Here is a 16130-nt window from a genome sequence, read left to right on the forward strand (position 1 = left end):
CTCAAATGGTTTTTCTACAAAACTATGTCCATTTGTCCCAAACAATGGGCCACTCACAGTTTATCCAAACGAACTGTAGAAAAACTACGGAATAAAATATTTCCGACTCATGGGTGGATCATTCGACTATTCTCTAACAATTATTATTATTATTATTATTATTATTATTATTATTATTATTATTATTATTATTATTATTATTATTAATTTTTTTTTGGGGAAATGTAAGTGATATATTAATGCCTAACAAACAAATTCAGCCAGAGATATCCTCTCTAGCTCATTACATGACTCATTCCAACTGTGTTATCCACGACTGGGTTCTTCTATTATTGGATCCTACACAGCTAGATTTCAGTTGCAAAATGAAAAGTTTCTTCACCTGCTTTATAACAACAGCAGGTAAAGGTAATACATGATTAAGTCGACATCTATTTCTAGCATACCAAATGCTATACATGACATGAGCCATACAAGCTGCAATAATGTGCTTCCTTATCAGGGACCGTTCTCTGTAGCCTATCCACCAAGAAATCACGGACTGGTTGGGGATAGGGCAGTCAAGCAATGCTGCTATTTGATGCCTGCACTGCTGACTAAAAGGACATAGGAAAAAAAGATGATCAATGGTTTCCTCAGCTGCACCACACAAAAAACAGCAATTGCCTTGAGCAATATTCATTTTCATCAATCTATCTTGAGTTAGCAATCTATTCGGAGCAACCAGCCATATAAAAAACGCATGCTTGGGAGCATTATCCTATTTTGAACACAAGGATACGAAGGGACATCAACAACTTCCTCTGCCAACCAAGAGTAGCCCATCTGAACAGAATACTCCTGAGCAGTCCCCCTCCATGTCTCATCAAACATTAGATGCTTGAGTCTGTTTTTGACCTCACATACACATTTCCAGGCCCAACTAGAGCATATAGAAGGCTCATAATCCTTCCATACTCTATCTTTTATATAAATAGCATGCACCCAACGAACCCATAGATGGTATGCTTTCTTTTCCACCCACCACACATAGTTTGCAATGAGAGCAATGTTCCACTAATACAGATTTTTAAAACCAAGTCCTCCTTTCCTCTTTGGCTGACAAATCTGGTTCCAAGCTACCAAATAAGGACGTTCTTTATTCTCATTACCATACCAAAGAAAAGCCCTGCAAACTGATTCAATCTTCTTCAGGATCATTTTAGGAAGCATGAAAATCCTGGCCCAATAGCTATGTAAAGAACTGAGAACAGAGGATATAAGGACAACTCTCCCTGCATAACAGAGTTTCATGGCCCCTAACCTCTGTATCCTCTCAGTAACCTTATCAACTAAGCATTGACAGTCAAGTACCCCCAATCTTTTAGGCATGATTTTAACCCCCAAATATTTGAAAGGAATGCTAGCTCTCCTCATACCAGTAATTGTCTCTATATCCTGCACTATATTATCACCTACCCCATTACAGTAGAAGTTAGATTTGCCACTATTCATATGCAGTCCAGAAGCAAGGGAGAATGTGCCAAAGGCTCTCAACATGAGAGAAATAGAGGTTAAGTCCCCCCTGTTTAACAATAGCAAATCATCTGCAAAACACAGATGGTTCAGACTGAGTTTAGTACATAAAGGATGAAACTTAAAGCCATGAAAACGATGCAGCACTCCAAGCAACCTGCTCACGTAATCCAAACAAATAGTAAACAACAAAGGGTCTCCTTACCTTAACCCTCTTCTCCCTTTAAAAAATCCAAACACTTCCCCATTCAAAGCCAAAGAATAAGAAGGGAAAGACACACATTGTATGATGAGATTAATGCTACTAGTAGGAAAGTGAAGGTGAAGTAGCATTTCATGCAAGAAACTCCATTCAATTGAATCATACGCCTTTTAGAGATCAATCTTCATCAGGATTCTAAGGGAGCAAGTTTTTCCTATTGTACAACTTAATAAGATCCTGACAGATTAGAATGTTTCCCACAATATCCCTTCCAGCAACAAATGCACTCTGAGATGGGTGAATAATATCAGGTAAGATGCTACTTAGTCTTGAGCATAGAACTTTAGCCATACATTTGTAAACTGTGTTACAACAGGCTATGGGCCTGAATTGAGTAACACTATCAGGGGCATCAACTTAGGAACCAACGTGAGGATGGTATTATTATTATTATTATTATTATTATTATTATTATTATTATTATTATTTTATTTTTTATTATTTTATTTTTTAAGAAACGCGCAGCTTTCATTAAAATAAAATTATTATTATTATTATTATTATTATTATTATTACTACTACTACTACTACTACTACTACTACTACTACTACTACTACTACTACTACTATTATTATTTGGATATTTATACACTACTTACTCATTATTCAACACACACACACACACACACACACACACACACACACACACACACACACACACACACACACACACACACACACACACACACACACACACACACACACACACACACACACACACACTTAGACACTACTACCAATTAGATTAGTTAGTCCATTTTCTCTCAACACTTTAGAACCCTAGATATTTTTCCCTCTCAATATTTTTTCAATAAAATTTATAATCTTTCTTTAATTATAGTTTAATTACTCTCGAGTTTATCCTAGTTCTTCTCTTTTCATTAGTTTACATTTAGTTTTGGGTTGTAATTGGAAGACAAGAAGAAATTCATCTCCTTTATCAATCCAAGTTCATTACTTTCCTCTTAGTTGGTATAATTCTCATCTTTTGTTTACATTTATTTCATTAGTTTACATTAATTGTCTTATTTGTTTGTTATTCATTCAAAGTAGTAATCTTTATCAAGTTTACCATGTTTGCTTGTGTATTGTTGCACTTTGTTGTTGATTTCTCACCCATGAAAATGTGTGATTAGTTTTATCTAGAGCTTAGGTGGATCTTGGGTTGTCAATATGTGTGAATTTGGGTTATTAACATTTAAATTTAGGTGAGTTGTTGGTCTTCACTTTCATGCACATGAAGTATTTGTAGGAATGTTTGAACAAAAATTCGAACCTTTTCCTCACATGTTTGACTTTTCTTGGTGCCCTTTGCTATTGGATGACCTATCTTGGTGCTTAGGCTATTATAAAGTCAATGTGTTATGTGTGTAATGAGTTTATCTTAACCGAACAAAAATTTGTTAAGGAACTTAAGGTGACCTAGAAATTGGGCATAAACCCTTGGCCATTGTTATCACTCATATCTCGTTTTAACCTTGTTTCATGTTCTATTACCCAAGTGAACCCAAAGGCTCTAGTTTTTCCCATCTTTGATAAATTTATCTTTGTCTTAGCTTATTTTCATATCTAGTTTACATATTAGTTAAGATTCAATAATCCTTCTCCTTTATTTGACTAAACTAAAGACTTAAACAAGTCAAGTATCTAACCCCCGTCATCCTTGTGGTTCGACCCCGATAAATGCTACTCCCTTCTATTCTCTAAGATCTTCCACATTTCCTAAAACAATAAATTCACAAAGATCTTACACTTTCCTTATTTCTCTATTATTTGTGGTTATAATAACTTATGACCCTACATTCTCTCTCTTACTTTCATTTATATCCACATATCTCCATACCACTAAATTCTACCCAAAAACAAATGTGGAAGAACTTAGTGAATATGAGGGAGTACTTTTTATTGGGTTTTATAAATAGTGTTTGATACGAGAAACGACGACTAAATTTCGACTATCAAAATGGCGTTGTTGCCCGGGATGGTGTTAGGTTATACTTAGTTAATTAGAGTCTTAGGCTTAGTTTCTATTAGTTGTTTGCTTGTTTGAGTAGCTATTTGTTTATTGTAGAGTGAGTGTGTTATTGCTCATCCCTGGTGCCTAAAAACACTAGGAGACTAACGGTTTATTGAAGTTTATACCTCTTCTCAAGCAACCATAAACCAAGCAAACTTACCCACCCAACCTCTCATTGAAACCGCAACTCAACAACAACCAAATAACACCATTTATCCTCTATTAGAAAACCCATTTCACAATCTCCAAATTCCCACAAACACACCACCTCTAAATATACCAATTTCACAACCACAAATGGCGGATCTAAGAGACCACAACCGCCCAAACCCGATGACTCTTCTTCTCCAATCAACTTTGGTGCCTTGGCTCCTAATAAGTTTGAAATTCATCCCGCCTAATTCGGGATGATCGAGAGAGATAGCTTTAGTCGCAATGTTGATGAACATTCCCATGCTACTCTTAGGAAGTTTAAGAGCAAGGTGGCGATGATGAAAATAAATGGAGTCTCTGAGGATACATTGAGGCTTATGTTGTTTCCATTTTCTTTGAGGGATAAGGCAGACCGGTGGTTGAACATTCATCCACCAAATACCTTCACGACTTGGGATGACTTGGCTAAAGCATTCCTTGCCAAGTATTATCCTTCTCCAAAGACCGCTATGCTCCGGAATGAGGAGACCTTGGGTGAAGCGTAGGATAGATACCAAGATTTGATTGCTTGTTGTCCTCACCATGGAATACCGTCTTGGTATATCACTCAAACATTTTTCTCTCACTCTATTGCCAAGAACAAAAGAAATAGTGAATGCCTCGGCGGGAAGAAGTTTTGACCGCCTTGAAGATGCCGATGGCACCGCTTTGATCTAGAAAATGGTGGACTCCGAAGCAAACTATTGCACAAGAGGGAATATCTTGAGAATAAGTAAGCACCATTCCGAATTCTTAGTGAATGTCGAGACTAATGCTAAGCTTGATATGCTCAACAAGAAGCTTGAGGATTTGAGTAAGAAGAATCAAGTAAACCAAGATACCACATCTCATGGGCCACCCATGGAGGTGTAGATATCCAGTATCTGCTGAGACTCCAACAAACACCCGATGATTATCGGACTACAACATGTTTTGGAATCGCGGCGTTTGATCGACAGTTTGTATACAACTTTACGTCGGAAAACTTAAAACGATTTCAAAACTAAAACATTTTAAAACATTTCAAAAATACCTAGAGTGTTTAATGCACGACAACAGGGTCGCAATGACACTAACTAGAGTCAAAACCGACACCGGACCAAAAACCGACTCAAAAATTAAAGAATCCCGACTCCAACAACGAGTCAAACCGAGTCAACCACCAAAAACAAAACTTTCCAAACCTTCTACCTTAAGTTTTCCCGGATTCATGTTGGTCAAGTACCAAATACGTAACTACAAAACGTAGGATAGAACAAATCATGATTGCGTTTGTTGTGAAAGCGACAACACACCTCGAAGACCCGCGACGTGGCTCGCGCCTCTTTGAGCAGCCCAGGTGGGCACGTCGCTCAAAACTCACACAACCACTCATTTCCCTATAAATAGCCCTCTAATGCCACCCATTTGAGACTTACGCGAGTGTCCGCCCCTTCTTTTCTCCCTTAAAATTCTCTACTCGACTTCTTAAGTCACAACCCGACGCGTATTTACGACCTACCGATCGTAAACACGAGCCTTACACATTGTTTGGTACCGTCATCGTGCATTAAATCACTTGACCGACCACTTCGACCACTACACCATCACTAAACTTTTAAAACACTCTTTTTACTTACCAAAACGGTTTTAAACCGAGTTTTTTCCGATCAAACGAGTTATTACACTTACGTCGGTCACTCGCCATAACTAAACATGTAAGTATGAGGGTGTAAAAATCCTCATTTATTATGTTTTCATTCGTTTCATGACTATAACATGCTAAAACATGCATAACATGAACCAAAACATGGAATAAACGAGCCAAAACCGATTTTTGGTCTGAGGCAGAAGCCCCTTAGGTCGCCAACTAGCTCGCGCCTAAATGGGGTATTTAGACCAGGAATCAACCGTGTTTGTTCTCGTCATTTCCCTTAATCCATTTTTCATATTTGTAATCGGTTTTCACCATTTCAAGTATTTTCGAACCATTGTTATTTTATTTCACATGTTTTAACCATAAAGCATTTTTCACCCTTGGTTCCTCATACCATGACGGTTTAATCCGTGTTTTGGTGATAATATTTGGTTAATGACATTTAAAAGGTATTTTAAAGCCTTTTATTTCATTTCTTTACATTTTCAAACAAACATATTAGTCAGCAACACAAAGTCACCCTTGGTTCTACATACCATGCCGGATTTTAACCCGGGTACGATGACGAGTATCGACTAATAACATTCAAATGGACTTAAAACAATTAGTCTGTAATCCTTTTCAAAACTATTAATGTCAAGTTTGTCAAATCGAACCCGACACCGAATATTATCAAAATAATGATGATTATTCGAGTCTAGTTCTTCAAATCAACAAATGCGGTCTAAACGACCCCCTTCAAATCAAACCGGGTTCAAATACCCATTTTCAACACGTTTTCTAAAAGGTCAGAACACGGCACATAAACCGTGGGCTAACCTGCGCCTAAACAGGCTCTCCATTTCTCATTTTCAAAACCAGAGGGAGGCCCCTTACATCGCCGGCTGGCTCGCGCCTCATGTAGCCGTCTTGTGCAGGACCTGTTCCCTTCCAGCATTAGTCTAGGACGATCCCGACTCCGGTTAGCCCGGATATAGGACGGATCAGATGACTATTTGATTATCCAAAACCATATTTGCAAAATGCCTTACTAAGACAAATGGATCATGTTATGCACCATAAACCTAATACGGTAAATGGATGTTTAATTTCCGTCTTGCATGCAAATCAACCATTAATCCAACTCGACATCTTATACTTGATACTTGGATTAAATCAACCGACTTAGAAAGCTCTCACATGTTAGGTTTAAATTATTGGATGCGCATTCATGCATTTAAACCGTTTTATCAACTTTTGCATTCAACCAACCAAGATCGATCAGTAGAGGCCGCTAAACGCGGGCGGGATTGGGTGTCTGATTAAAGGGCTTACCAATACGTACCTTCACCTCTTACTCAGAAACTTTGGATAATGGACGACCTTATCCAGGGCGTACGAGAGTCATTCTAGAGATAGGATGCTAAAGAGGGACAATTTCCTTATCTTTAGTACCTATGTCAAGCGCTGCTTTGTGCTTCGATTTGACCGAGGTATAAAGTGGAATTCAAACGGGTTCCAGGCATCCCACAAATGCTTGGTGGCGACTCCGAACATCTCTAATCGTTTCGAGACCCTAACCGAGACGAAACCAACCGATCTAAAACGATCCGGTCGAAAGCATCTTTACGCCGCCGAGCGTGGCTTTCAAAAAGACCGCTGCCATTGTCCACAGATCGAGATGGGCATACGCAGGTGGCCCGTGACCGCAGATCGGCTTGTGGCCCAAATCCACAGACCAAGACATGGTCCATGTCCACAGATTGGCGACTCCGTTGTGGAAAATTAGGACACTTACGTCTTTGTGATCCCTAGATGGTGAGACTCGAACGAGGTCTTGGTTGGAATGCATTAATTGATATTACGGTCACGGTCGGGTTCCTTGTCCGGGCCCACAACCTAACCCTTTTCGACCAATTGGCTCGTTTCGTCGGCGTGAGTTTTCTCATCCCCGCGTTTCGAATCCCGATTGAGTCAAGCATACCATTGACGTTACACATTTCTGTTTCGTCAAAGAGCTTTCATCACTTTCGAGCACGAGGCTAGGGTACCCTCCTTACACATTTTGTTTGGATTGGTATCCCTCTCGCAAATCGAGGTTTGATTGCTTGGTGTGTAACCCACCCTTTTAAGCCAAAACCCGTGTCAGCATAATGCATAATATAATGAAACTGTGAGTGCTTATGTGCTATATGATCATAAGTCCTTCCGTGTCATTTTCAAACTTTCAAAAATAACTTTTTTTGCGCCATTATAATGACCATTTCAAACCTCGGTCTTTCGCCGACCGTTGCGCGCCTTTCTAGGCCGTCGTAATGACGATTTTCAAACTCGGTTTTGAATAACCATTTCAACATGCCTTTCTAGGCCGTCGTAATGACGATTTTCAAACTCGGTTTTGTATAACCATTTCAACACGCCTTTCTAGGCCGTCGTGATGACGATTTTCAATCTCGGTTTTGTATAACCATTTCAACACGCCTTTCTAAGCCGCCGTAATGACGGTTTTCAAACCCGGTTTTGTATAACCATTTCAAATCACCTTTTTACGCCGTTATAATCGCCGCGTCTAGACACGGATTTTAACCCGTTTCGCGCCGACAATGGCTCTTTCAAAACCCGAGAAAAGCACACGCCCTTTTCTCGAGACACTTTCGGGATCCCGAGGACCATGCACCATCCCCGAGACCTCTTCAAACATTTCAAACTCGATTTTCAAAACATACAATTTTGAATTTCAAAAACCGTCTTGGGAAACAATGCACTGTTTTCCGAGCCGACTCAAACTCAAACTGTCTTTTGCAGATAAACTTAAGACAACCCCTTTCAACTGATCGACTTGCGGAGATTTTTATCTTCGGAAACCACCCATTAAAACGACAAATGAATCTTTTTGAAAATCTCTATTTTCCAAAACTTCAGTCCACCATTCCAATTCCGCCTCGTGTCTATCGAGTCAAAGCAAACGTACTTATGGGTCTTTAATTATGAGTCGTCTCACCACGAGACCCGTCCAATAGCGTCAAGCCGTCATGTTGGACTCGTGTCAAAGGTTCGGTCAAATACCGTCACGTCATAAATCGAGTCAGCACCGAGGGACCACACACGGTCACCCCGTCTTGTTGGGTCTGTTCTCCGTCTCGTCCTTTGTGTTGTCTGCGTTCAGTCTTAGAACCGTGTCGGATTGAGTTGTAATGTGAGCCGTTTTTCTGCCTCAGAGCCATGGCCCCATCTTCAGCTTCGTCCAACAACAACAATGATAACAACAGAGATGTCACAAGTGATCAGCTAGCCAGCCTGCTTACCGCTCTTAAGGTCACCCTAGATCGCGTCGAGACCCGTATCGACGCCCTGGAGAACAAGGAAACTGGGGAACATAATACCCCACCTCTGACTGAAACTGAGAAGAGGTTGAAGCTCTTGGAAGAACAGCTCCTAGCCCGGGGTAACAATATCCATCTTGAGAACAACCGAAGGTTCGAACCCGTTGGGGACCAGTTACCTGACAACTTCACCCTGACTGATGTGCCTAAGTTCAAGGGAGTGGAGGACCTACTTATTGAACCATATAGCTTATATGTTTATGTTTTGATCATGTCAAGGTGCTTTACATTCTATATACTTGTTGCATGTAATCATTTGTTAAGTACTTTAGAATTAACCTATTACAAGCAACATAGAAGATTGTGACAATTGCATGAGAGGTTCAAGCCTTCGTTCAAGATCAAACGGTTCAAGATTCATTCAAGAATTATGTGATGACGAAGTTCGTCTAAAGATTAATCAAGCTTGGATGATGACGTAGCCTATACTCGAAGATCTCCTTGAAGATTAGAATAGTATAGGTGATTATCTCGTAATGGTAATCAAGAATGAGTTTCTTGATTTAGTAAAGTTATAGCTTTGCAGCTATAACATTACTAGTAAAAGAGCTCAATGTTATAGCTCTTGTACTATAACATTGAGATGCTGAGTTTTTATACACAACTCATAATTGTTTCGAAAATTGTTTTATAATTGTTTAAAGTTTATTTTAAATGTTTTAATGAAAGTATTTATATAATAAAGCCCGGTTTAGTGAGGAGTCCGGCTTTGTATTAAACGTTAATTAGTAGTTGTAATGGGTCAACTTATGAGTTGGACTTTGCTACTAATTAGGGTTTTAACATAGCCTCTCTTCAAACCTGAATTCTAATCATATGTTAAGACTAGGGTTTGCACGAGTCATGAGGCACATGAGCCGTGATATCTCGTGTTACCTAGGGTATATTAGGTAAAGATTTTATTCTATAATAATATCTTTACATATCTTATATATCTTACTTAATATATTTGTTTATGCTAAAAGATATTCTTGTTTTAGGAAATCTTATCATAATCTTAGAATTTATAGTAAAGATAATATTTGGAAAGATTATATTCTATCTTTTAGAATATTCTTTATTATCTTTTAAGGCTTTTAGGAAAGAGATAATAAGAAGATATAATTTGTAGTTGTATCTTATTATTTTCGGCTATTAGGGTTTGTGTGAAAACCGTTAGCCTACTCCTTCCTTCCCTATAAATACTTTGCTATTTACAACATCTAAAATAGAGACCTTAAGCATAAAAATTAATTTAATCTTGATAGAGCAAACCGTGTGTTTTCAAAGAAAAACCGTTTTGTTATTTTGAAAGGTCGTGTGTTTTAAAACTCGCATACTTGTTCTTATTTTATCGTTATAAGATAATAGTGCTTAGTTGATTTCTTAACTTGTTCATTAACGTGAACCTTTGTTAGAATCATTAGTGCTTTCTTATTAGCGTAAGTTAGTCACTCGAGTATTTAACGATACTCATTGAGTTACAGCTAGAGTTAGTTGTACGAGTTGGATTAGTAAATTTGTAATCCGTAGAAAGGTACTAAATTTATTAATCGAGAATAGTGGACGTAGGTTTCGACTTGTGAAACTGAACCACTTCAAAAACCGTGTGTCCCTTCGTTCTTTTGCTTGCTTTGTTTATTTCATTTACTTTCGTTAGTTGATTAGTTAAAGTTTAATCAATAAACTTTAAATAATCAATTACATATACATTATCGAAAAAGCTTCAAAAAGTTTTAAATCCTCAATTCACCCCTCCCCCCCCCCCCCCCCTCCCCCCCCCCTCCTCTTGAGTATTTTGGATCAATAGACTCTTCAATTGGTATCAGAGCCTCGTGCTCTTGATTGCCTAACCGCAAAGAGGCTGATCTATCTTGTTTTTTATTTATCTTATCGTTTTATATTCCGCTGCCTATCATGTGATAAATAAATTCCAAATATCTCAAGTGTCCCGTCTTTGATGGGAAGAATTACGGATTGTGGAAAAACATGATGACTCATTATGTGAAAGGACACGATTGGGAGTGCTGGAGGATTATTCAAAATGGACCGCACAAAATTCTTGTGGCATCCGAGGAAGGCACTACCTATGAAAAGAAAGAAGAGGACTATGTCGAGGCCGACTACAAGAAGGCCGAGAAGAACTCCAAAGCAATAAGTCTTCTGCAAAACGGAATGACTTCCACTGAGTTTGATCGGTTCTCTTCATGTTCCACGGCCAAGGAGATATGGGATGGGCTCGAATTAGCTTATGAAGGTACTTCCATTGTTAGGAAGCACCGAATTGACTTGCTTATGCAAAAATATGAGCTATTCATTATGGAACCTAATGAGTCCTTAGATAGCATGTCTGCAAGGTTTTCAAGCATCATAAACGAACTGAAAAACTTAGGTAGGAAATTCAGTACTGAGGACATTGCAAGAAAGGTTCTTAGGAGCCTTACTAAGAAGTGGCGTGCTAAGGTCACTGCAATGGAGGAATAACGAGATCTTGAAACCCTATCCTATCAAGAACTCATTGGTGCTCTCATGGCCCATGAAATTACTCTTAACAAAGATGACGCTAAACCAAGTCGCAATAAGAGTATGGCCTTAAAGAGCGAAGAAGTTGACTCTGAACTAGAGGATGAAACTGTTTTGTTTGCACGACGCTTTAAAGATAAGATATTTCGAAATAAACAAACAAAATCATCCTATAACAACAATAACAACAAGTCATTCAACAAAAAGGTTAATGACTAAAAGTCGTCTCTCGCAAATAGAGGTTGCTTCAAGTGTGGAGAATCTGGCCATATGATCAAGGATTGTCCAACATGGGAGAAGATAAAGGACAAGACGAAATGTGAGAAGACAAAGAGAGAATTCAAGCAAGTTATGATGGCTTCGTGTTGGGGAGACCTTGACTCAGAAGATGACGAGGAATCTGAAGACGACGAAGTAGCAAACCTTTGTCTCATCAGTGTTAGTCTTGACCTAATCTCTAACAGTGACGATGAGAGCACAAATTCTCATTCAAACTATTGTTTTCTTGGAGAATCAGACGAAGATGACGATGAAGAGGTAAGTTATCTTGAACTTAAAAAACGTGTCGGGAAATTGCCTAAAAGTGCTTTAATTGAATTCTTTGAACAATCTCTTGATAAGTGTCACGAACACGATTTGGAATTGAAAGATCTAAAGGAACAGATTCTCGAAATCGCGGAAGAGAATCATACTCTCAAGACTAAAGCTAAGAAGTTGAAATCTAAAGTTATAGCTGAGAAAGCTACAACATTAGATTCTACTATGGCTGAAAAGAAGGAATTAGAGTCCAAAGTTATAGCTAATGAAGCTATAACTTCCGACCTAAAGCTTAACATCAAGCACCTTCAAGCCAAAGTTATAGCTAATGAAGCTATAACTTTAGAACTTAGAAAAGTCAAAGAAATTTTGGAAACTAAGGTCACATCTAATGAAGCAGTAATCTTAGACCAAAAGAAAGAGATAGATACCCTTTTAAAGCAATTGAAGGAATCTAAAACTGATATGATCAATGTTAAGAAACAACACACCGATGTTGTGTTTATTCTTAACAAACGATTCCAAGACTTTCGTGACAACTTTAAAAAGGACAATGATGTAGATCACACGAAATGTCAAGAAGAAATTAAAACCCTAAAAGACCTACTTCTACACGTTAGAAAGGTCCATGACAAGTGGGAAGGTAGCACAAAAGTCCTAAACTTCCTAACCGAACAATCTGATAATAATATGAAGATGGGGTTAGGATATGAGTGCTACAGCCGTAGAGATCACTCTAAATGCAAATCAACACCTTCGGATTTTGATTTTAGAAAAAGGAAGTATGCTGATCTTCCTGAATACTTGATTTGTAATTACTGTGGTCATACGGGTCATATCCAAATCAATTGTGTCAAAAAGGCTCATGATATACGAAAAAATGCCGAACATGCTAAAACTGTTGACACAGTTGTCGAAGATAAGGAAACCCCCACTAACGAACCTAACGAAGAAAGGAACAATAAATTTCGTTGGTTCTATGACATGGCCTCTGACTACACTAAGAAACCTAGAACTTCACAAAGCCCTTGTCGATCTCAACCCAGTAAACCTATTCATAAGGGAAATAGTCAAGAGAGACCTAGAGAAATTCCTAGACCTAGAGAAAACCCTAACCCTAGAACTCCTCCCAAGCCAAACAAACCTAAGGTTAGAAAAACGGTCATTAGACGTGTTTGGGTTCGAAAGGATTTAGTATTTAGAGTAACTAATCATAAGGGACACAACTTAGCTTGGGTACCTAAAAACTGTATCTAATCCTTTTTGCAGGAAGTAGTGAAAGAAAACAATCAATGATATCTTGACAGTGGATGTTCAAGACACATAACCGAAGATAAGAATCTATTTCTTTCACTCAAGCCCTTCAACGGAGGAAAAGTGACGTTCGGGGACAACAAAAAGGGAAAAGTTATTGGCGTTGGCAAAATCGGAAATTCTAAGTCTCACGCAATCAGTGATGTTTATCTCGTGGACGGTCTAAAACATAATTTGCTAAGCATATCTCAACTCTGCGACAAAGGTAATAAAGTAGTTTTTCATACTGATAGTTGTCGCATTATTATAGAAGGAACTATCAATGTTATTCTTGAAGGCCACAGAAAAAGAAATGTTGATATGGTAGATTTAAATGCTGTGCCTACTAACTCCTTTTCGTGCATGAAAGTTACACTAGATGATCCTTGTTTATGGCATAAACGTTTTGGTCACATTAGCTCACTAACCTTGAACAAACTCATGAAGTAGGACTTGGTTGAGGGGTTACCTAAGATCAAGTTCGACCAAGAAAAGTGATACGTGCCTAATGTATAGTCTTTTTGGCCTATTTCAGCACGTATTTCTATGCATTTCTATAGTGTTTTTATAGTATTTTGCCCCGAATTGGCTACTTTGGTGTATTTTGTCCTTTTTGTAGGAATGATCGCGGAAGTAGCGGAACCATACCCCTTTTCGTCCTTTTTGCATGCATTTAGAGGAGACGGGATTGTCCCAGAGTGAGATGTTGCACTAGGAAGTGTCGTTGCACGCATTACGAGGCATTTTGGGTGAAGACGTGAGCTGAATTGAAGACCCAAGTGGTCTATCGAGCTGTTTGGTGGTCGATCGAGTGGTCCCTAAGCTCCCCAAGGCTCGATCGAGCTATTCCTTACTCGATCGAGTAAGATGCACACGACCAAGTCCTCGATCGAGTACCCTGCTGGTCGATCGAGGGACTTCTGCTGAGATATTGGTCGATCGAGTGGTTTAATCCACTCGATCGAGAGGTTTTCGACATATTGGGCTTTAATCAGTCCGTGTTTTATCTTTTTCCGCATAAACACTTTGTGTTTTGGCTATTTAACCTATGATTTACTAGGTTATTAGTCATTCTTTTTTATCATCTCTTTTACTCTCTAAGTTTTCACATTAGAAAACCACTGTTTACTTCCTACGTTGCTTGAACTTTCTCTCTTTGTTACTCTCGTTTTCGGGATGCTTCACTCGGATTACGAGTTCTTTACGCCGGAATTTGCTTGGATTGTAATTCCCTCTCTTCTTTCAATAATAATTAACCTTTCGTTGCATTATTTTCTTGTTGCCCTTATTTATTCTTCTGCCCTAGTTTATTTATTATTGAATTTTATTATTATTCCATTATGTCATCTGCTGGGAAATTATCTGCTGTTAGATTAATTATGAGTATGAGTAGCTAAACCCCTTCATGTTGGGATTAGGGGATCTGCGGTAGAATAATGACGACGTAGTGAATGAATTAGATGAACCGATAAGAGACTCTGTCACTATAGCAATATAACTGTAATTCTCGACCTAGTTGAGTGCACGCTTCTATGTCACCCATTAATCTGGCTACAATTAATCCTGGATCGAAAGATTGGACTAAATAGGCCTGCTATAAACAGTAGACTACCCTAATGAGGACGAAAGTTAAGTTAGTGGTATTTTAGGGTGGGAAGTGGACCGAAAGGACCTTCTAATATCCGTCTCGCATTAGTTCGTCTGAGTCATTTACTGCTAAGTTGTTGAACTACCGTAGTGAACCGAATTCCCGACATGTCCCCCTCTTATTGATAGTTTTAATTCACTTCCTGCTTTACTGCTCTTTGCTTATTTCTCTTTCCTTTCAACTCCGTAGTTTAGAACCAAAAATTTAATCAACACCAATTGTTACCATAGAATTAGAAATAGATAGCTGTAGTTGCATTACCTCCCTGTGGATTCGATACTCGACTGCCTCTACTACATTTTTAGTTGAGACCGTTAGGTTTTATTTTTGACAGGTACGCGACAGACGTGTCAAATTTTGGCGCCGTTGCCGGGGAGGCAATTGTTCAATTTATTAGCTGTTTTATTTTTAATTCTTCTTTTAGTTTAAGGAACATCGTTCCTTAGACTATTCTTATATCCTGTCTGTAGTTTCTTCTTATGCGCAGGTCGCAAGGTGGGCCACTACTACCTTTTGATCCCGACATTGAGAGATCTCTGCACGTAAAAAGGAGACTATTTCAAGAGCAACTGGCAGAGGAAGAGCCTAGTTCTCGTGGTAGCTTTTACGAGAACGAGCTTTTCGAAGACAATCCACCGTCTTCTCCAGTTTCCAATTCATCACTTGAATCTATTACTTTCCCAGATTTTCCCGAAATGGCTGAGGAAGCAACCATTGCTAGTCACTCCGAGCCCACGGCTGACAACCTTTATAAAGGGTTCGAACTGCCGGGAGATGCTAGGAAGTTCGAGCCCAAGCCTGCATACATCAATATGGTCGAGAAAAATCAGTTCGGGAGCTGCAATCAAGACGCACTCGGATATGGAGACTTTCATTGATTACTGCTGCTCCATACCTCCTCCCACTGGCGTGACAGCTGATTAGATCAAAGAAACTATGTTCATCTTCTCACTCCGCGATGCTGCATGGGAGTGGTATAGGGATTTGGACCGAGCTGCTCACGGCATAACAGATTGGAATTCGCTAGCATTGGCGTTTTATAAAAAGTACTTCTCTGCTTCGAGAACCATCGCCATTAGAGCTCAGATAACAAGTTTCAAACAAGGGCCTGACGAGAACTTCCACGAGGCATGGCTTCGTTTTAAGAAACTAGTGCGGACCATACC

At 38.9% G+C, this 16130-nt stretch overlaps 2 protein-coding genes across 3 annotated transcripts in view; one reads left to right on the plus strand and one right to left on the minus strand.

The window, feature by feature from the left end:
* LOC141607016 (uncharacterized) overlaps positions 1 to 16130 on the plus strand; it is a 269164-nt gene that overhangs the window by 29701 nt on the left and 223333 nt on the right. The window lies entirely within an intron of this gene.
* Positions 1057 to 2068, minus strand: LOC141649302 (uncharacterized). The gene is made up of 2 exons (XM_074457999.1): positions 1941 to 2068; positions 1057 to 1672 (listed from the first exon to the last, which is right to left on the minus strand). Exons 1-2 carry the CDS (start codon positions 2066 to 2068, stop codon positions 1057 to 1059), a joined length of 744 nt encoding a protein of 247 aa, XP_074314100.1.

Source organism: Silene latifolia, chromosome 1 (genome assembly GCF_048544455.1).
Source record: "Silene latifolia isolate original U9 population chromosome 1, ASM4854445v1, whole genome shotgun sequence".
NCBI classification, from domain to species: Eukaryota; Viridiplantae; Streptophyta; class Magnoliopsida; order Caryophyllales; family Caryophyllaceae; genus Silene; species Silene latifolia.